The sequence below is a fragment of the Hemibagrus wyckioides genome, linkage group LG26, assembly GCF_019097595.1.
Source record: "Hemibagrus wyckioides isolate EC202008001 linkage group LG26, SWU_Hwy_1.0, whole genome shotgun sequence".
In the NCBI taxonomy this organism is placed as follows: domain Eukaryota; kingdom Metazoa; phylum Chordata; class Actinopteri; order Siluriformes; family Bagridae; genus Hemibagrus; species Hemibagrus wyckioides.
In genome coordinates, this window is record NC_080735.1 from 6,593,756 (window position 1) to 6,617,317 (window position 23,562).

The 23,562-nt window shown below is 38.7% G+C and overlaps 1 protein-coding gene across 6 annotated transcripts; it reads right to left on the bottom strand.

The window, feature by feature from the left end:
* Nucleotides 1-15: 15 nt before the first annotated feature.
* On the bottom strand, nt 16-22,704 carry brat1 (BRCA1-associated ATM activator 1). Of its 6 annotated transcripts, none has more exons than XM_058380397.1 (14): nt 22,583-22,704; nt 19,832-19,991; nt 18,365-18,519; nt 17,813-17,960; nt 16,783-17,176; nt 16,030-16,149; nt 15,848-15,936; nt 15,252-15,361; nt 13,912-14,092; nt 12,489-12,580; nt 12,259-12,343; nt 10,745-10,843; nt 10,470-10,549; nt 16-1,263 (listed from the first exon to the last, which is right to left on the bottom strand). In XM_058380397.1, the coding sequence occupies exons 2-14, from the start codon at nt 19,956-19,958 to the stop codon at nt 508-510; spliced, it is 2,436 nt and encodes an 811-aa protein (XP_058236380.1). In that variant the 5' UTR covers nt 19,959-19,991; nt 22,583-22,704; the 3' UTR covers nt 16-507. The 6 variants fall into 6 exon arrangements, with proteins under 6 accessions (XP_058236380.1, XP_058236379.1, XP_058236384.1 ...); XM_058380396.1 differs by having other exon boundaries at nt 10,470-10,618; XM_058380401.1 differs by lacking the exon at nt 16-1,263 and adding an exon at nt 1,730-7,186.
* Between the last annotated feature and the right edge of the window lie 858 nt (nt 22,705-23,562).

The window sequence follows — 23,562 nt, forward strand, 5'->3', positions numbered from 1 at the left end:
GACACACAAGCACACTCTGGGACATCATGTTTATTGATGAATTGTATAACACTAATATGAAAAAAGAAACACATGAACAGCACAATTTTAGTTTACTTTGAAATACACATACCATCAAGTTACTTTTCCATTAACGAAGAATGTTTCTTACCCACTTTTAATAGTATAAAAATCCTATTTAATCAGAAAACCGATTAATTAATCCACTGTTTATTCAAGAGATTAGACATTATATAATCTAAGCTACTAGTCTGACATCCTGACAGGCCTTCCACTACCAGGTGTTAGATTTCTTGACGTTATAATGCACAATTATGATCAATTATGTACAATTAAAAATATTTAAGTAAAGACCTATATTAAATTTTGTAAACTCTAATAAAACATTTAAAGTTTGAATGATGTGAAACAAATGCTTCTATGTTCAACATAAAGCCATAGACATACAATGTTAAGAGTATTGCCTTATATAGCTCGTGACAAGTTAGCACGTTTGAGCACTGATTTTCAATAGCAATCTGCAACATTGTCTTCACTTTCTCTTGTCATAAATAAAATGTCTTCCATTAGAGACTGGGGTGAATTTATCACATGATCACTACTAAGTGATAAAGTATGTTGCATGTTCTCAAGGTCTAATAATTCTAATATCTCACACAGATCCATCTCTGTTGGAGATCGATCAAGAGATTCTGCACTGTCTATTTGCCTACAAGATGATTTGTCTCCATTTTTTCCACAATAAAGCTCAGTGATCTTTTGGTTTTTGTAGTATCTATGAAGCATTTCCTCATTCCAACTGTACTTACATAGGTCAAGAGTAAGAACTTTGTGGTCAGTAGTAGTAATCTCTCTCAAAACTGTTCTTAGCTTAAGCAGGAGTGAACAAGCTTTCTCAGAAACAGGTCTGTCACAGTCAAATATGCATTTAAACAGAAACTCAAATAGCCCTAAATCATTCAGTTTGGACAATGCGTGCATTATGCATGTACTTTCAGAGCTTCTATAGATCTTCTGAAAGTGACAGGGACAATGATTTAGCGATTTGTCCATCAATGCATCTGCTAACTCCAGGGTATGAACTTTAACCTCCCAGTCAATATCATTTCCACCCAGTAACAACACTGAGCTAATAGATTGCTCCAAGGAAGTACAGCAATGTGGACTTTTTAGCCAGGTGGTAAAGACCTTGACTGCAGCCCGATGTGGGAAGCTCTGTGTATCTTGAGAAAGAATGCTTAATAGATGCGTCACAGCTTTTTCCTTAAAAAAAGAATTAAGGAAGGAAAGAAAGAAAGAAAGAAAACTGTAAATATACATACAATACATACAACATACAATAATGAATTAAATTATCTAATGTAATATCTGCTACATGTCTAAATATATATTCAGCGTTGTGCAAAAGATTTAGTCAGGTGTGAAAAAATGCTGTAAAGTAAGAATGCTTTCAAAAATATATATTTTAATTGTTTATTTTTTACCAATTTACAATCAAATTCTAATTTGATTAGAATTAATCAAATTATTTTGATTTACACTGTTATACAGGCTGTACACTCACTAGTTTACATTGTAGCAGAGTGTCATGTCTTCAGTGTTGTCACATGAAAAGATATAATACAAATATTGACAAGAATGTGAGGGGTGTACTCACTTTTGTGAGATACTGTATATACACATACATATGTATATTTCATACTTAATATTATTTATTGTTAAGTCCATCTGCTTGTGGTTTTAAGGTGCTCTTGGAACGTACATACATATATACATACAGGGGTTGGACAATGAAACTGAAACACTGGCCAATTTAGTGTTGGCGGTTTCATGGCTAAATTTGACCAGCCTGGTGGCCAATCTTCATTGATTGCACATTCCACCAGTAAGAGCAGAGTGTGAAGGTTTAATTAGCAGAGTAATAGCACAGTTTTGCTTAAAATATTGCAATGCACACAACATTATGGGTGACATATCAGAGTTCAAAAGAGGACAAATTGTTGGTGCATGTCTTGCTGGCGCATCTGTGACTAAGACAGCAAGTGTTTGTGATGTATCAAGAGCCACGGTATCCAGGGTAATGTCAGCATACCACCAAGAAGGACGAACCACATCCAACAGGAGTAACTGTGGATGCAAGAGGAAGCTGCCTGAAAGGGATGTCCGGGTGCTAACCCGGATTGTATCCAAAAAACATAAAACCACAGCTGCCCAACTCACTGCAGAATTAAATGTGCACCTCAACTCTACTGTTTCCACCAAAACTGTCCGTCGGGAGCTCCACAGGGTCAATGTACATGGCCGGGCTGCTATAGCCAAACCTTTGGTCACTCGTGCCAATGCCAAACGTTGGTTTCAATGGAAAATCTTGGGCTGTGGACAATGTGAAACATGTATTGTTCTCTGATGAGTCCACCTTCACTGTCTTTCCCACATCCAGGAGAGCTACGGTGTGGAGAAGCCCCAAAGAAGCGTACCACCCAGACTGTTGCATGCCCAGAGTGAAGCATGGGGTGGATCAGTGATGGTTTGGGCTGCAATATCATGGCATTCCCTAGGCCCAATACTTGTGCTAGATGGGCACGTCACTGCCAAGGACTACCAAACCATTCTGGAGGACCATGTACACCCAATGGTTCAAACATTGTATCCTGAAGGCGGTGCCGTTTATCAGGATGATAATGCACCAATACACACAGCAAGACTGGTGACAGAGTGGTTTGATGAACATGAAAGTGATGTTGAACATCTTCCATGGCCTACACAGTCACCAGATCTAAATATTATTGAGCCACTTTGAGGTGTTTTGAAGGAGTGAGTCAGGAAACGTTTTCCTCCACCAGCATCACGTAGTGACCTGGCCACTATTCTGCAAGAAGAATGGCTCAAAATCCCTCTGGCCACTGTGCAGGACTTGTATCTGTCATTCCCAAGATGAACTGATGCTGTATTGGCCACAAAAGGAGGCCCTACACCATACTAATGAATTATTGTGGTCTAAAACCAGGCATTTCAGTTTCATTGTCCAACCCCTGTACATACATACATACATACATATACACATATCTGGAGTGAGACAGTAAACATTAAATTAGATAGACTTAGCAATAAATAATAATATGTGGATGAATCTGGAACAGAGGATTTATGTGCAGATTTGTTCATTATATGCTCTATATACAGCTGTATAAGTAAAGATATATGCATATGTATTTACATGGTACTTGAGAAAGAGGCAGTAATTAGAGATGGAAATTAATTACAGAAATTAATTACAGAACACAAATAATAATTCCTGCATGGGGGAAAAACAGTTTTTGTGCCTAGATGTTCTAGTGCACAGAGATCAGTAGCGTCTTGCTGAAGGGAAAAGTGCAAATAGGTTGTGGCTGGGGTGACAGGGGTCTGTGATGATGTTATCTGCCTGTTTCTTCACTCTAGAGTTGTACAAGTCCTGAAGGTTGGGCAGGTGTACACCACTGATCCATTCTGCTGTCCTAACAGTCTGCTGCAGTCTTCTTATATCTGATTTGCTGGCTGACCCAAACCAAAGAGTACAGAACCGACTCAATGACAGCTGTGTCATCTGCACCTGTGGCAGGCTGAACTTTTTTAGTTGACGAAGAAAGTACAACTTCTGCTGGGCCTTTTTCACAATGGAGTCAATTTGAATGTCCCACTTGAGGTCCTGGGATATGGTGGTTCCATATGATGACTCCACTCCAGCCATAGTGCTGTCCATGATGGTGAGTGGGGGGAGAGCAGGGAGGTGTCTCCTAAAATCTACCATCATCTCCACAGTTTTGAGCATGTTCAGCTCCAGGTTGTTGTGACTGCACCAGACAGCCAGCTGCTCAACCCCTTGTCTGTATGCAGACTCATCTCCATCCTGGATCAGACCAGTGACTGTAGTGTTATCTGCAAACTTCATGAGCTTGACAGAGGGGTGTTTAGAGGTGCAGTCATTTGTGTAGAGGGAGAAAAACAGTGCGGGTGTTGGATGTGAGTTTTCCCAGCCTCACTAGCTGCTGCCTGTCTGTCAGGAAGCTGGTGATCCACTGACAGATGGAGATGGGTACAGAGAACTGTCAGTTTATTCAGGAGAGTATCTGGGATGATGGTGTTGAAAGCAGAGCTGAAGTCCACAAACAGGATGCTTGCATAAGTCCCTGGTTTGTCCAGATGTTGGAGGATGTAGTGCAGTCCCATGCTGACTGCATTATCCACGGACCTGTTTGCTCGGTAAGCAAACTGCAGGGGGTCCAGTAATGTCCTTCAAGTAGGCCAACGCCAGCTTTTCAAATTACTTCATGACCACAGACATTAACATGGCTGTGTTGTGAGATGGTCAGAGTGCATGTGAGGTGTCAGACCAGGCTTTTGTTTTTCAAACCTGCAGTAGAATTCATTCAGGTCTTCAGCCAGTTGTTGATTGGCCTCAGTGCTGGGGGCTGGGGTCTTGCAATTGGTGATGGCTTTCAGGCCTTTCCACACTGTTGTAGAGTCAGTAATTGAAAGCTGTTTTTTTAGCTTTCCAGAGTAGTTTTGCTTTGCCACTCTTATCTCTCTATTTAGTGTGTATTTGGCCTGTTTGTACAAGGCTTTGTCCCCACTTTTGTAGGCATCCTCTTTGGCCTGGCAAAGCTGATTGAGTTTTGCACTGAACCAAGGTTTGTCATTGTTAAATGCTAAATAAGTTCTGGAGGGAATGCACACGTCCTCACAGAAACTGATGTAGGACGTCAAGGTATCAGTGAGCTCATCCAAATCAGTAGCTGCAGCCTCAAAAACACTCCAATCTGTGAAGTCGAAGCAGGCTTGTAAATCCCGCTCTGCTTAGTACATCTCTTTACAGATCTTACAACAGGCTTAGCAGATTTACAGTTGTGCTCAAAATTATTCATACCCCTTGGACGAAATCAATACTTTTTAATTTTCTTCATTTATAAAAACTACTTTGGCAAAACTTCCATTGTATTCAATATATATTAGTTGCTATACACAACCCCACATACACTATATTGCAGACTGTTTTTACAAACATTTGTGAAAGAATGGGTTGCTCTCAGGAGCTCAGTGAATTCCAGCATGGAACTGTCATAGGATGCCACCTGTGCAACAAATCCAGTCGTGAAATTTCCTCGCTCCTAAATATTCCACAGTCAACTGTCAGCTGTATTATAAGAATGTGGAAGTGTTTGGGAACGACAGCAACTCAGCCACGAAGTGGTAGGCCACGTAAACTGACGGAGCGGGGTCAGCGGATGCTGAGGTGCATAGTGCGAAGAGGTCGCCAACTTTCTGCAGAGTCAATCGCTACAGACCTCCAAACTTCATGTGGCCTTCAGATTAGCTCAAGAACAGTGCGCAGAGAGCTTCATGGAATGGGTTTCCATGGCCGAGCAGCTGCATCCAAGCCATACATCACCAAGTGCAATGCAAAGCGTCGGATGCAGTGGTGTAAAGCACGCCGCCACTGGACTCTAGAGCAGTGGAGACGCGTTCTCTGGAGTGACGAATCGCGCTTCTCCATCTGGCAATCTGGTGGACGAGTCTGGGTTTGGCGGTTGCCAGGAGAACGGTACTTGTCTGACTGCATTGTGCCAAGTATAAAATTTGGTGGAGGGGGGATTATGGTGTGGGGTTGTTTTTCAGGAGCTGGGCTTGGCCCCTTAGTTCCAGTGAAAGGAACTCTGAATGCTTCAGCATACCAAGACATTTTGGACAATTCCATGCTCCCAACTTTGTGGGAACAGTTTGGAGCTGGCCCCTTCCTCTTCCAACATGACTGTGCACCAGTGCACAAAGCAAGGTCCATAAAGACATGGATGACAGAGTCTGGTGTGGATGAACTTGACTGGCCTGCATAGAGTCCTGACCTCAACCCGATAGAACACCTTTGGGATGAATTAGAGCGGAGACTGAGAGCCAGGCCTTCTCGTCCAACATCAGTGTGTGACCTCACAAATGCGCTTCTGGAAGAATGGTCAAAAATTCCCATAAACACACTCCTAAACCTTGTGGACAGCCTTCCCAGAAGAGTTGAAGCTGTTATAGCTGCAAAGGGTGGACCGACGTCATATTGAACCCTATGGATTAGGAATGGGATGTCACTTAAGTTCATATGCGAGTCAAGGCAGGTGAGCGAATACTTTTGGCAGTATAGTGTATGTGTTAGCTAAACTTCATTTGTATACCAATAGATATGGCCAGAGATTCTCTTTTGAGCCTGTTCAAAATTAATCACACCCTATTCCCTCAGAAAAAATTCCATCTTTTGTGAAAGTGCACATGGTTTCACACTCCAGTGACTATTAGGCATTAATTGATTAAATTTAAATTGATTAAGTTGATTATAATGTTAAATGGTAACACCTGCTCTGTAAAGTATAATTAATGGGGCAAAGCTTTCATTATTCTTTTTCACTGTCACCATGGCACCAAGGGAAATAAAAACTCAGTCATGATCTTCGTACGCGTGTTGTCAATGCCCATAGTGGAGGCAAAGGCTACAATTTCAAAAGAACTGGATGTCCCTGTATCAACCATACACAGAGTATCATCAAGAAATTCAAGATGTTCAACACTGTCAAAAACCTGGATGGGCGTGGCAGGAAGCGCAAAGTATCTTCTAGAGTTGCTAGAAAGATGCAAACAACCCCTGTATCACCACCAAAGCACTAATAGACACCCTCAACCAAGCAGGGGAGATGGTATCACGATCCACTGTTCAGCAAATTCTGCAATGAGGTGGTCTCTATGGACATTGCCTCAGAAAGGCACCATTTTCACCCTACCCAGAGACACCAGGATACATGCCTGGCCTTTAAGAGGGGTCATCTATATAGAGATACAAACTTCTGGTCATCCATCCTCTGGTCAGATGAGACTACACTGGAGCTCTTTGGACATATGGATATTGTTTGGCATAAAAAAGAAGCCTTCAATCCTAAGAATACCATCCCAACATTCAAGCATGGTGGTGGTCACATCATGCTATGGGGATGCTGCTCTGCCAGTGGTAAAGGTTACCTTGTTAAGATAGAAAAAGGAGGACTATGTCAAGATTCTTGTTGAAAACCTGGTGGCGACAGCACACAAGCTCCAATCTCCAACAACTGGAGGCTTTTGCAAAGGAAGAGTGGGGAAACATTCCGCAGCAGACCTGTAGAAATCTTGTGGTGACCTACAAGAAGCATTTGCAGGCCATCATTAGGAACAAAGGCTTTTCTATTGATTATTGAAACATTGTAATATAAATGGTATGAATAATTCAGAACATGGTGATTTTTAAATATTTGTCAATAAAAACTCATTAATCTAGCCATGGGGGTCATAGTCCAGTGACTTCTGTGACAGTCCCAAGCCCGGATAAATAGAGAGGGTTGCGTCAGGAAGGGCACCCGGCGTAAAACATTGCCAAATTTTACCATGCGAATCGTCAATACTCTGAATTTCATACCGGATCAGTCGAAGCCCGGGATAACAACAACCGCCATCGGCGCGGTTGACCTACAGGGCGCAGGTGGAAATTGGGCTACTGTTGGTCGAAGAATTACAGGAGGGAGGAGAGTGCATACACAGAGAGAGAAGAGGAAATGTAAGAGTGTAGGACTGAGAATAGGAACTCTGAATGTTGGTACTATGACAGGGAAAGGTAGAGAGCTGGCTGATATGATGGAGAGAAGGAAGGTGGATATACTGTGTGTACAGGAGACCAGGTGGAAGGGTAGTAAGGCTGGTAGACTAGGAGCAGGATTCAAGCTGTTTTATTATGGGGTGGATAGTAAGAGAAATAGGGTAGGTGTGGTCCTGAAGGAGGAGTTTGTGAGGAATGTTCTGGAGGTGAATAGAGTGTCGGACAGGGTGATGAGTCTGAAGTTAGAGATTGAAGGGGTAATGTTGAATGTTGTTAGTGGTTATAGGTTAAAGAGTAGAAGAGGTGAACTCTGTGGAACAGAAAGTAGATAAGATTAGAAAGGATGAAAGTGGAAGAGGATGAAAAGTGGAAAGGCAGTTGGTCCTGACGACATCCCGGTGGAGGTCTGGAAGTGTCTAGGAGAGGCAGCAGTGGAATTTTTAACTAGTTTGTTTAACTGGGTTTTAGAGAGTGAGAAGATGCCTGAGGAATGGAGAAGAAGTGTATTAGTGCCATGCAGAGTTGCAACTATAGGGGGATAAAGTTGATGAGCCATACAATGAAGCTATGGGAAAGAGTAGTGGAAGCTAGGTTAAGGAAGGTAGTGGAAATTTGTAAGCAGCAGAATGGCTTCATGCCTAGAAAGAGCACAAAAGATGCAATTTTTGCTCTGAGAATGTTTAAGGAGAAGTTTGCAGACTTGGAGAAAGCGTATGACAGGGTGCCAAGAGAAGAGCTGTGGCACTGTATGAGGAAGTCAGGAGAAGGTAAGTAGGAGTATGTCAGAGTGGTGCAGGACATGTATGAGAGAAGCAGGACAGTGGTGAGGTATGCTGTAGGGATGACAGAGGAGTTCAAAATGGAGGTGGGACTGCATCAGGGATCGGCTCTGAGCCCCTTCCTGTTTGCTATGGTGATGGACCATTTATCAGAGGAGGTCAGACAGGAGTCTCCTTGGACAATGATGTTTGCAGATGACATTGTGATCTGTAGTGAGAGCAGGGAGCAGGTGGAGGAAAACCTGGAGAGGTGGAGGTTTGCACTGGAGAGAAGAGGAATGAAAGTCAGTTGTAGTAAGACTGAGTGCATGTGTGTGAATGACAGGGAAGGAAGTGGAATAGTAAGATTACAGGATGAAGAGGTGAATAAGGTACAGGAGTTTAAGTACTTGGGGTCAACAGTCCAAGGTAATGGAGAGTGTGGGAAAGAGGTAAAGAAGCGAGTGCAGGCAGGTTGGAATGGGTGGAGAAAGGTGTTTGGAGTTCTGTGTGATAGAAAAATATCAGTGAGAATCAAGTGGAAAGTGTACAAGACAGTGGTGAGACCGGCCATGCTGTATGGTTTAGAGACAGTGTCACTGAGGAAGAGACAGGAATCAAAGCTGGAGGTAGCAGAGCTGAAGATGTTGAGGTTCTCTTCGGGAGTGACACGGTTGGACAGAATTAGGAACAAATACGTCAGAGGGAGACAAAGTTAGGGAGGCCAGATTAAGATGGTTTGGACATGTTCAGAGGAGGGAGAGTGAGTATATTGGTAGGAGAATGTTGGACATGGAGCTGCCTGGCAGGAGGCAAAGAGGAAGGCCAAAGAGGAGGTATATGGATGTAATAAATGAGGATATGAAGCTAGTGGGTGCAAGTGTTGAGGATGCAGAAGACAGGGATAGATGGAGAGAGATGATTCGCTGTGGCCACCCCTGAAGAGAGAAACCGAAAGAAGATTATAAAACGTATTCATCACAGAAGACAACTCAAAAACACTATAAAAATACCAAGGGTATGAAAAATTTTGAGCACAACGGTAAGTTTCTGCTTGTAGGCTGGTAGAAAATGAACCAAACAGTGATCAGAGAGTCCCAGAGCTGCACAGGGGACAGAGTGGTATGCATTCTTTAACACAGTGTAGCAATGGTCCAGTATATTGCTGTCCCTGGTGGGGCATTCGATGTGCTGTCTGTATTTAGGCAGTTCATGTATAAGACTAGCTTTATTAAAATCACAGAGAATGATCGTGAAAGAGTCTGGATAATGCTGCTATGTGTGTGTGATTTGAACAGCCAACAGTTCACTCACACGCACGTCAGGAGGAATGTACACACTCACCAGAATAAACGAGGAGAACTACCGCAGCGAATGAAAAGGCTTACAGTTAATAAAGGGAGCTTCCAAACTTGGGCAGCACATCTACTTTAAAACTGTCACGTCTGTACACCAGCCTTCATTGATATAAAAACATAATCCACCACCTCTCATTTTCCCCGACGACTTGGTGACATGATCTGCATTGAACAGCTGGAATCCCATTAGATGTAGCACGCTGTTCGGGATGGCTCCGCTCAGCCAGGTTTCCATGAAGCAGAGCGAAGCAGATTTTAAAAAGTCCTTATTTGTGCGTGTGAGGAGTTGTAGTTCATCTGATTTATTTGCTAGGGAGTGGAGATTCACCAGATGAATGCTCGACAGTCCTAAAACCACACTGTCTGAATTTCACGAGCACACTAGCACTCTCCCCTCACTTGCATCGCCTGGAGCACTTGTATAGGATCACAGATCCTCTAAAAATGCCTAAAATGCCCAGTAAAATGCTTACTCAAACGTCGGCAAAAGGTTGTTTGGTGTGCTATTTCTGATGTCTAGGAGTTCGTTTCTTGTAAAACTTATAGGAGGAAAGTTGCATAAAACAGGACAAACATACATATACATATATATATACATATACATATATATATATATATATATATATATATATATATATATATATATATATATATATATATGTATATATATATGTGTGTGTGTGTGTGTGTGTGTGTGTGTGTGTAATGTTTCACCTGCACATTGCTACAGACATCAGATGTTACTGCCTCTCCAAGAGCTGCCACTGCACTTGCTTGGACATAACCTTCTAAATCTGACAATGAGGTGAAGAGGACGGAGATCATACCACTATTATGAAGAGTTTCAGTATAATTCTTATTACCTGAACAAGACAAGAAGACAGAGAAGTCACTACTTATGTTTACAATTTCATAAAAACCATCTTCCAAATAATGCAATGTTGCAATATTTAACTGGACAGGACTGGAAGTGGGTATCAATACTGTACCTTTGAGGTTGGCTGTGAGTTGTGCAATGAACTCCAGAGTTGAATCTCTCACTTCCCATCGTCCATCACATACATGTTTCTTCACTGATTGGAAGAGCTCTGAGCACACAATAAATAATGAATTTATAAGGTTTAGTAAGGGGCCCTTATTAGTCATAAAAATTCTAAGAGCAGCTTAGATGTAATTCAGTCTGGCAGAGTTTAAACTTGTTGGCTTAGAGGAAAGCATTAGGGTATGGAGATGATCAGAAAAAATGTGTTGGTCTTGCATTATTCAGATTTGTGGGCCTCCTTGATTGGACATGTGTTTTCATTTCAGTCCACAATATTTCTATTCAGATCAGGGCTTTGTGCAATCCATCTGTGAAATAAGGAAACTGCATTGTGTCTAAGTATATTGGAACATCTTATGTAATTCTGTGCAAATAAATATGCGCTGGAAAAAATGTTTTGAATGAATGTTTTGAATGAATGAAGAAAGAAATTTGTAAAAATATTAAATTGAAAATGAAAGGAGTTTTTTGTTTGAAGCCAGGACATATAAGTAAGCAATGTATTTATTTCTTTGAGTATATGGACAAGCACACCCAAATATCTTGCTTAATCATATACAAACCCAATTTGGGATTGCCTGCTTATTTCATTTGGCAGATGCCTGTGAGAATTGTTGCTCAAGATGCATAACCATGCAATCAAGTTCATGTAGCATTCCTGTTTGCCAAAGCCAGAGTAACACCCATGAAACATCTAACCATTCCTCGTCTGAAGCTCACACCTGCTGTCCTTGCTGTGAGGATTAACAAACTGTCAAGGAAGGAGTTTCAGCTTTTATTGGCGAACCATTTTCTGGAGCAACATCATGACTATGCTTAATTACACAAGGAATGTGGATAAACCTTTTCATACATATGTTGCAAATATGGTGTCTTATATTCAATGGGTCTTCAGCAGTGGAGTTCTGACCCTGCTAAAGAAAAATGCTGCTATTTGTTAAATCTCAGTTCAATTCATCTCCTGGCTTCCAAAGAAAATTGTCCAACTATTGCTCATAAAGTTATCAGTAATCATAACTGATATAGCATGCTCAAGTGGACACTAGTCTTGTAAAGTTTTTAAAATCAGTTTCATGGGTTAAAAAAACAAGTCTTTAAAACAGGGAGGCAGTGCAGATATAGGACATAAATAAGTTAATGTGTTAGAGAGATTCACAAATAATGCAAATCCAATTGTTTCAACAATTGCCATATGACTGATTTTAATGTTCGGCTTTCTTTCATTTATTAATAACCTGCCATCAACTGCTATTTTAAATGAAATGTATGTACATGATTGGCAATTACATTGTTTTATTCCAGTCAGCATTGAATGTTATTATATGATGCAAAGAATCCAGTTATCAAAATACTTTGAAATCAACATTTCTACAAAAAGCTGCTTGTAAAATAATTTAAATAAGATTTCTAAAGCACCTACATTTTCACAGGTATTATAGAATGAAGCCTCAGGGTACTCACCAATTATAATCATCTTCCATAAATCTGATGATGGTGAACAGAGATTGAACCATTTAAGGGTTGCCTGATATGTTTTCTTCAAAACCTAGAAAACAACTGTTCTGTTATAATGCGCTCTCCTTAAGTTCAAAGAAGCCAAGTGCAAGTCAAAGAAGCAGAAGAAACAAAATATACAATGAATGAACTCAAAACAGAATATAACTACTCATTGTGATTGACTGCACACTTACTGTAGCATGTGAGTCAGGAGACTGCAGATACTGTAGAAGAATGCTAAGAGTTTCCTCAATTAGGTCTGTGCTCTCTGTACATTCCAAAGCATCTGTAATACATTCATTGTTGTAAATACTTTTCTACTACAGAAAACTTTAAAGTATTAGTCAATTTACAGTCTCTGGTTCAATGTGTCTAAAGAACTAATTCTTTAGATACTTAACTCTAAATTAATTAGAAAAGACACTGCCCTGCAACATTTAAAAAAATCCATAGTACTTATAGTCAAACGGCCAGAGGTCTATTTGACAAACTGAAGAAATGACCTATGCAATAACTTTAAAGATGTAATGATGTTTTCTTTCTTGTGAAAGAAGACCTAGACCTAATTTAGTCCTAATTAAGCATCAGGGAAATCATGCATTCATTGTTGATTATCAATTTATATGGAAAATATCTAATACAGACATACTGTAATATGAGATTCTTGGCCATATTGCCCAGTCCTACTTGGTAGAATTACATGCCTGATGCTTTGTAGCACTTTATATATGATGCATTTGAAAGAAATTTTTTTTTAAAAATGAACACAAATATGATATTCAAGTAGGATGTGTCCTAAATTCTATTTAGTAATTTCCCAAGCATGAAATAATATGATTATACATTTAGACTTCACATGATTCAAGGGGACATACAATATGATGTACTTTGGAGAACACTTAGACACAGGCAATATAGCATAGTAGCAATGACAAAATGTTATCAGTAAGTTTGAAACAAAAAAAAAACAAAAAACAATCTTGAGCATGACATTTGAATCTCCGCAGCTGATTGTCTAACCCATCTTAAACTCCCACTTAAACACACTTTTGGCAGAAACCCGAAAACCTACTACTGCAATCTAACATTCTTTCACTTGTTCCTGTGTGTATTTTATAGACATCAAATATCACAATCTACCAGCAGTTTCATTTTTCTAGGACATTCCACATTATTTTACTGGCTGTGCCCAACGCTTGTGCAATTTCCCTCTTTCAGAAATGAAATTCTGACCTCAATGTCTTTAGTGTATCTTAGTGTCTTAGTGCAAAAACAAAATAAATGGCCTTGCTGTTTGTTCACTTTGCATTCTGTAAATTAATGCAAACAATTAAAATATATATTTATTAAAGCATTTAATTTACAGAATTTATTCACAACTGCCTAAAACCTTTGCACAGTACTGTATATTTCATTTCCTATGCCAGGTGATATAGGCTCCATCACCATTTTAAGCTGTTCCAAGAATAATTTCCTTTAGCCATTTAAGCTAGAAGGAATGTTTTTACATTCTACACTATTGCATGCTGATCACTAACAACAGTGTCTACATTAAATACTTACTTGACCTGAAAGCACCGACTGCCATGAGGAAACAAAATAATCTAATTTTCTTACCTGCATAAACAGTGAGGCCACCTAATAGGTCGATACTGCACTGCTGAACCTTATAACAGCCAATAAGATGAGGAAATGCACCAGCTTCCAGTAGAGTGAAGGGACAATGGCCACTGCATATTTTCAGAAGTTTTATCACAGAAGAGGCAATCCGTTGAACAGGAATGCCAGCCAAAGATTTCTTTCCAGGGGAAACAAAGAGGTCAGAAAGGATACACTTATTTAGTCAGTTTCCAGCATTTTGTCCACAGTTTCAGCAGTTTAACAGACTATTTAGTATTAATTATAAGTCTGATCATTCTAATAGATACTCATTATGTTATAATTGTATGATTATAATTTTTTATACATTTTTATATTTATGGCCATAGGACATACATATAGCATGAGTTTGGCAACCTAACAATTAACAGTTAAACTTCACAGGATTTATCCAGTGGTGTCTCCAATTTGTGATTGATGACAGGGTGCAGAGGGAACCTTATCTCATTCTTTTTAGTTTTGCTCAAAACATAATAGGTTTTGGCAAGATATATTTTCTTGGCATTCTGCGGCATATGACCGGGTTTTTCCCCCGAAATGGAGTTGGCCATTTTTGGCTGTTCTGATACAGTTTCATCTTTGCCTTATTATTTCCAGTTGGCCTTAATGCTGGGCAGGGTGGTGGCCAAAAGAATTATATTAAGGGAATGGAAATCTACTAAAATTTTCCCTTCCTCAAATGTTTGTGTGACAGTGGAATTTCAAGAGTTTGACATATTTGTGATATTAGGATTTATATGCAGATTCCCCCAGGAAATACTTTTTAATAATATATATATATATATATATATATATATATATATATATATATATATATATATATATATATATATATATATATATATATATATATATATAAAAAGGTTGCTGATGGTATTCCTCTCATACCTTCTCAAACTGTTAGAAAGGCCCCTTACTGTTCGAACCTGGGATTTGAACCCAGGACCTTCTTGCTGTGAGGCAACAGTGCTAACCATTAAGCAGTTTAATATTAATAATTTAATACTGTAATGCAATACTGTCCAATCTTATCCACAAAAGGCTGGTGTGTGAAGAGGTTTTCATTCGAAACAAGAACAAACCATACCTGATTCCACCTGTTTAATCAACTGATCTTGGCTTTCAGCAGACTATGATGTGGCTTCTGCTCGGTTAGAATGGAAACCAGCACCCACACTGGCCCTTTGTGGAAAGGATTGGGCAGCCCTGCCTTTATTTTATTATTTACTTTATTTTACCCCTCCTTTATTTATTACTATTGATAAATGAATACTGAAAGTGAATATTGTTCATCCTACCTTATGTAGATGCTCTGCTAGGCTGGACAGGCTCTGAGTGAGCAGATACACACAGAATGTTTTCTGGGATAGCTGCTTCTTCAATTGTAATATGTAGTCTTTGAGTGTACCTAAATCAAAAAGAGAAGAAATATTAGATTAAAAACACTTAGAGGACAGTGGTGATGGACGTAATAATACTTCTCACATGAGCGATATGGCACCCAAATCCAGGCTCAAAATCACACCTAACTGATGATATCTGAGATCCAAATAACAATGTGACATGTTTCAGAATTAAATTCTCACTAAGCTTGTGTAACTCAACTCTCAGTATGGTCCATAGACCAGTGAATCATTAATTCCTGCCTCCTAACATTTCTGCATTTCTCATTTTTATTTGCTGAGAAGAATTTCATTACATTTTAAGCATAAGAATTAATAATAGAAATTATTGAGTCTTCAGTATTTCATTTATTTTTGTTTGTGAAAAAAAAGAAAATACACAGTGTAGGTATACCATAATTAGGCCATAATTAATATCATAATTACATCAGTTTCTTCCATCCTTTACCCAAGGATTCAAACAGTACTGTATAAAATGGGACATTTTGTACCTGGATCATGAAGCTGTAAAGGGGATGCAGTGACAGACCATAGAGGAAGGAGGATTACATCTGTGGCTTTCCATTTTAAAACTTGAGGACTACGGAAAGGACAAATAAATAAAAAAAACTGATGTTAACAGTGGTACTCAAATTGTATTCAAAAGTAATAAATATATCTCTTTTATAGTCACCAGTTTTCCATTTGCAAGATAATTGCTGCACACTGCACAGATTCAGTTGCACTTCTTGAAAACAACATGATCTCCATGAGTGTCTCCACTCTAGAGTCTGACTGGATCAAAATAGGACTCCTGTAATACAAAAAAAGTATTAAAAGTTAAGTTTAAAAAAAATGTAATAATTGCTGTCTATTGCCTATACAATATCTGCATTCTAAATTTTAATTTTCACAGTAGCTTGCAACTTCAATTCCGGGGTCCATATGCATTAAGACTTATTTAAAGAAAGAAATTTGGTCATAACTGTTTTGTTTCTCTTCCTCTTACTCATGTAGAACGAATATTCATTTAGATTCCTAATATAGAAGAGCACGCCCAAGTCTACAGTAAATAATAAAAGTAGGGGAAAATAAATGTAGATTAATTTGTGCCTAATAGGCTGGTTTGAGTATTTTAAAAATGTTGATCTCCTGGGATTTTTTGATGTAAAACACAAGTGAGTAACAGTTCTATTGTTGAAAATGCGCATTAATGAGGGAGGTCAGAAGGTGCTAGGCAGATTTGTTATAGCTAACAGGAAAAACACAGTAATTCATATAACCAGTCTTTATAACCGAGATCTCAGAACACAGTCTTATTCCTGCTGTCTCAAACACATACATAGACACACATACATACATACATACTGTACACACACACATATATGAGCTGTTGAATATTTTTTATGTAACTAGATAACTAAACCCTACAATTGGAAGTGCTTACCTCGCAACAGCCTGAAGGACTGCTATGATGGGCAGTGTAAAGGAGTCATTTTTTACATTTGCTAACACTTCCAGTGGTCCCAGAACATGTTTCCAAAACATTTCCTTGAGGGTTTCTCTACACTTGGTGAGAATTGTGCTCAACAACCCTAAGGCTGGAATGATAATAGCCTGTTCCTCTGAGGCTAATGAGGCAGCTACATGGTTCATCACTTCTTTTGTAACTGAAACATACTCAGTACTGACAGGACAGCAGTTTGGTGTCTCATTCTTAGCGTTGCTGCTTTGCACTTCTGGCGTGATACAATTTAAAATGTGTGCTAAAATCTGACTCGTCAAAGACGTAATGAAAAAGCCCTTGTCATTTTGCAGATGGAGGACCAAATTAATGAATCCTGTGAAAAACACAGACATACATAGAACAAAATCACTGCTTTTGTTATAAATTAAATACAATAATACATTTTGTTGTCTAATTAAAAACAGATACAACAACTTAAATTCCTAGCACATAGGTGTGGATGTGGGGGCGTAGTCGAGCACCAGTTTATGAATGGACAGTCGAGGGGGTAAGTGGTTAAGGATCACACACCTGTCAATAGTTAGACTAACAAGGTTCTCTGTTGCAGTGAGAAGCGGGAAAGTCAAAATTGGGAGAAGTGAGAGCCGGAGAGAGAGTGCAGAGCATTCAGAGCTGCGTGTGTGTGAGAGTGTGTGTTTGAAAGCCAATTAGATAATAAAGAGCACCATTTTGTGTGTGTTCTGCAACCCTGCCTCCAGTTTCATTTGTTATTGCCGTTGTCAGTGATAAGGGTCAGGTTCAGTGTTCAGATTTTTTTTTTTTAACTGTATATGCTAGTGTTGTCTAGGGGTTTTTAAAGTTTATCCACTTTCTACAAACATCTGTAGAGTAGTGAAAGAATCACCTCATCATAAGGAACCACTTTGAACAATTCATATAAAAATAGAAGCTGTTTTCTTGTTAGAATGAAAAAGTTCAAGATCCAAGTAAGAAAGAACTCAATATTTACCATTCTTGCAGAAAAAGGTAATGGATTGTGGATGTTGCAACATGTTGCACAATCCATGTAGCCACCCATAACGTACTGAGGAATTTTTCCAGAGTTCCAGCATATGCCAGCTATCTGGCTGAAACATATACTGTAACACTCCTCTTTCCTATTTCAGCAAAATCAAGAGCAGACAAAATCAAATCAAAATCTTGGAAGAAAACACTGCATAAAGTACTTAAAAAATGTGTACCTGCCAAAGACATTGGACAAAAGTTATTATACCATAAATAAGGACAGAAGGACAGCTCATAATGAGACATACAAATGAGAGCCATAAAATGAATCTCAATCTATAGATCAGTAAAGATTAGCAATCAAATTTTTTTTTACATGATTATTGCTGCTGTTCAACAATTTGTAGAAATATGTGTTATGTTAATTAGCTAACTGAGAAGTTCAAAAATGTATAACTTCGAAATATATAAAGACACCCAAACATAGCTTAATTTTAGGAGCTGCGACCAATCAAATCCTGCCCTGACTATGTAGTGCTACTTTTAACATTCTTACCTCCAGCAAGCTGAAACTGTGCTCTTTTCCTGCCAGCAGCCCAGCAAGTTTAAGTGAGAATGAAAAGACAGAGGGATCTACTGTTTGAGATTTTGTTACACTCTGCAAGAATTGCACCAGACATGGCAGATACTGCATAAAATACTGCTCACCATCTGTGGGAGAAGGAATATATGCATTAAACCACAAATATTAAAAGTATAGTTAACAAGAAAAGGACTGAATTTGTCTAAGAAAGAGTTCATGTAAAATTGTGGAGCAATAAACCTATATGCTGCTTTAAAGTAGTGATACAAACAACAGAAACAGCTCTGGAGCTCAGAGCACAAGGTCTGATGCAATTGGACCCTGAATGTAAATTAGCACTTTAAAAGGGACTGAAATGTATATTGGCATATCAAGGCATATTTTGCCTTGATTTGGAGGTGATGGTATGGCTACATGATTAGGCACAAGCATTTACACTTTAAAAGCATCTCCAAAAAACTGCACCGAATTCTACTCAGTGGATCACGCTATTATGCAAAACAGATCATTACTTCAAGCACAAATTTCCTATTCTAATTTTGCAGTCATGGACTATGTGTACTATAATGGATTGTAATGTTTGTTGTCAAATATTGCTTTGGGTAGTGATGTGCATTGTACTGTCATTTTAAATCCCAAACCTCCATCAAAAGCATGTTCATGTTAATTAACAAGGGAATTCTTTGACCCATGACCTTCATATACAACTGGATATTCCAGAATCCTCTCAATCCGAGTTTTATTTTGTAATAAGTTTTTTGGTTTAGTCTGCTAAAACACTTGATGTGGATGTGGGGCTGTGGTTGAGTGCCAGCTTGTGAACAGAGAATGGAGCTGGGAGAAGGAGGTCTGCACCTGTGCAGAATCTGCACCTATGCAGGCTTGCTTGAACATGTATTTTGTGTAGCAGGAAGATGGAACAAGGATAAAGTGGGGAAACATGAGCGCCACAGGTCAGAGAGAGCTAATCAGCACAGAGCCACATGCCTGAATGTACGGTTTGTATGCAAATAAAGTTGTTGAAAAGTAAAAGTACTAGAGAAAGCAGTAGAGAAGGCAAAATAAAGATTCAGTTGAGTCCCAAGCCTGACAATCATGTCTAATTAAGAAAGGTTGGCTGTCAGGATTAGGGAAACTCAATGGAATCTGGAGGGTAGCACTGTCCATTCACAAACCTTTACTCAAAAATGTTTTTTGGTTTGGACCAATGGGCAGCAAGTTGGACAATGAAGTTTAAAAAAAATCAAAGCTGCTATGGAGTACTGAAATTAAGGATCACAAAAATATTTACCTTGCATCACCACAGAACAGGTCTGATCACAGTTGTCCCAACACCCCCCACCAGTGAATTACAAATTCAGACATTATCACTTAATTTGATTGAAAGTTCTGCAGATTGAGATATGACTTTGACATGACAATTCAATTTAAAGAACTTACTCTGCATAACCAGCTCTTTAAAACAATCAAGAAGCTTTTCCAGACATGTGTCATCATGTAGAAAAAGTTTGGAATCAGCCAGAACTTCACAGACAGATGGTAGTAGGTTTAAGCAGTCACTGTCCATGGCTTGGTGAAGCAGGTCACTTAAGTAAAATGGCTATAAGAAAACGATACACACAATAATTAAAAATTTCAAAACAATTAGAGAAAGCACTAATCTGACCATCTACTTTTAAACAAAATTTTAAATTACATGATTTTCCCCCAAAAGGGGTCAACATTATTAAATATTAAAACAAAAATTACGTTGCGGTGTGCCACAGGGCTCCATTCTTGGGCCTATCCTATTCTCAATGTATATGTGCCCTTTAGGCTCTATATTTCGAAAATACAATATTATATATCATGTCTATGCAGAGGACACTCAGTTGTATATCCCAATTGATTCAAAAGGCTCACAATCCTTGGATGCACTTGCTCAGTGTTTAGGTGAGATCAAGGCATGGTTGGAGTGCAACTTTCTACATTTAAATCAGAATAAGACTGAGTGCGTTGTTTTTGGACCCTCTACTGCATCTAATAAAATCATAGGTAGATTGACCTCTATGTCGATTAGTGTGGCAGACTATGTAAAGAATTTGGGCATTATCATGGACTCGGCTTTGGTTCTAGATAAACAGGTCACCATTGTTGTTAAGGCTGGGTTTTATCAACTTCGGTTAATCTCTAAACTTAAACCAATTCTCTCTTTTAAAGACTTGGAGACTGTCATCCATGCTTTTATATCTTCACACACTGACTACTGCAATTCATCATATTTTGGTTTATCGCCGCGTTATCTCGTCTTCAATTAGTGCAGCTAGGCTCCTGACTCATACAAGCAAAAGTGAGAGCATTAGCCCAGTTCTTGTTACATTACACTGGTTGCCTGTCAAATTTAGAATTGAATTTAGGGTTTTGTTTGTGGTTTTTAAAGCACTGCATAGTATTGCACCGAAATATATTGCCATTTTTTAAATACACTCTCAAAATTCAAGAGCCACGAGACCATCTAGCCAAATGATTCTTCATGTTCCTAAAACAAAGCGAAGATCAAAGGGTGATGGGGCTTTTTCAGTGGCTGCTCCAAGCTTAAGGAACCCTCTTCCTATGCACATTATATCTGCTCCTTCTGTGGATGCTTTTAAGTCAAGCTGGAAGTCTTATCTTTTTAGTGCGGCTTTTAATACTTGCTAGAGTGTTTAGGTTTATATTGACTTTGTGACTGTTTATTATTTTTGTGGTTTTAATGTTTCCTGGAAAGCACTTTGGTCAATGGTAGTTGTTTTAAATGTGCTATAGAAATAAAGTTTGCTTTGTATTGTATTGTAAAAAGAAAACATGTATGTATGCACAAATGGTATGCATAGACAATAGGGCCATGGAGTTCACAAGACCTCTGAAGGTGTGCTGTGGTATCTTGTACCAAGACATATCATGTCTTTAAGACAGATTCTTTAGGTCTTGCAAGTTAAGAGGTGGAGCCCCCATGGATCAGGCTTGTTTATTCACAAACGCTTGATCAGTTTGAGATCTGGGGAAGTTGGAGGCCAATCAATTACTTGAACTCTCTGTCATGTTCATCAAACCATTCCTCTACAGTTTTTCATTATGGCATTATCCTGCTGAAAGATTTGCTGCCATTTGGGAATACCATTGCAATGAAGGGGTGTTCTTGGTCTGGTGTACCCTGGTGCCCATTTTTCCTGTTTCCAATACATTAATTTCAAGAATTTACTGATTACTTGCTGCCTAATATATGCCACCCATTCAAAAGTGCCATTGTAATGAGATTCACTTTATTTGCCAGTGAATTTAAAGTTTTGGTTGATCAGGGTATCTGAATGACAATATGGCTGACCTCATTGGGTGTTCCCAGTATGCAATGGTGGGTACCAAAAGTGAATTCCAAGTGAATTAGTGACAGGGTCATGGTCGCACAAAGCTCACTGACGAATATGGGGAGTGAAGGATAGCCTGTCTGGTCTGATCACACAGTAGAGCTATGTCTAATCAGTGTGTGTGTGTGTGTGTGTGTGTATGTGTATGTGTATGTGTGTGTGTGTGTGTGTGTATGTATGTATATGGAATAAAACTCCAAATGCTGAAAAAATGTTTGTATCCTGTTTGTGTTCCTGAGTATGAATAAATATACACTTAAGAACTGATGTTCTGCACTTAATGTGTGTTATTAATCTGTCTGCTTGATCTGCGGGTAAATTATTGCCTGAAGTACACCAGATGCAAGCACAGCCCATTCCATTTGCATGTACATTAGATGCAAATACAGCTCATTAAGTTTCTGGTAAAAAAAAAGTGTTTATTCTGGTGTCGATTATTATTATTATTATTATTATTATTATTATTATTATTATACAAGTCTTACTATGTAATAATGTGGCTTGTTACACTGGAAAGTATCGGTTTACAACAAAGTTTGTATTAAAATTTCGAGAACCAAAAAACAGACCGGTCCAATTCAACCGAGTGGCTTCTGAATCCACTTCAGCAGAATGCTAGAAACACTGCCATGACCATTTATTTAGACAGCTGCTAATACTGCTAGCGTCAAAATTTGTGAGAACACTCATGGCACCCAGCATAATATACGTTTTATATTAAACATCGGTTATTTTGCTGAAGATATAGGATATTTGTTTACTAAATATGTGCCAGTAGGTTATTTAAGTCAAAACGTTGAATACTCACCCGACTTCCTGTAGCTGTTCGGCTCGTCTCTTCTTCGTGGCTCTAGCAGTTTATTTTTGTTTCTCTCAGAGTCGCCACCGTCTGGATTGTGTTCCCTTCTTTGTGTTTAAAGAAATGTCATCCAGTTGATCAGCCATTCCTAGGTCACATGTCACATGGCGGATGGCGGATGAAATAATGAGTAGCTGGGTCAGTTGCTGAACAGGGTAGCATCTGGCAGTGTCCCAAAAAAAAAACAACTAACAAAAGAAAATATATTATACTCTGCAGTGTCATGTATTATGATTTAGTAACAAAGTTCAACACATTCATTGCGTTTGTGTGTTCATTCATAGATTTTTCTTAAAATGACAAAATGAAAATTAATTATTAAAGAAATGCTGAGCAAACTGTAAAACAAATGCAGTGTGTTTTACTTTTAAATATTTTAGGAATATCATATACAACTTAAAATAGATCTTAATTGTAGCACATCGAGAAGTATAACAATTTCAGTCTCAACTTGCATACTTACTAGCATACTCTATTAACTATCACCAACAACATGCTCTGAGAATATAAATAGATGTTTCTAGTTAAAAGAACTAATAGAAATCATTAAAGTGTATGGACCATTTATTATACTGATTATATTAAAAGTTCTTTAAAAATGCATTCTTTTGTTTAATCACATTTTATGTTCAATGCTGCTGTGATAAGAAACAGGATTAGGCAACTGGAATGATGAATTTTTCCTATTTCTATTTGTAAGCTACTCACCAGATAGCTACACTATAAGCACAGAGATATGGAGGTGAGTGAAAGTGTAATAACCTTTTATGGCAGCCCAAAGAACTGTATGGCGAAAGTTGTGAAATTTTATTTCAACAGATTTGCAGTTCCACAGTGTGTGAAAAGAAAGCACTGTGTAACCGCCTAGAACTTGGTTACATAGCCTTTTAATTGCAATGTCACTACCATGCTCTAGGGGGCGCTATGCT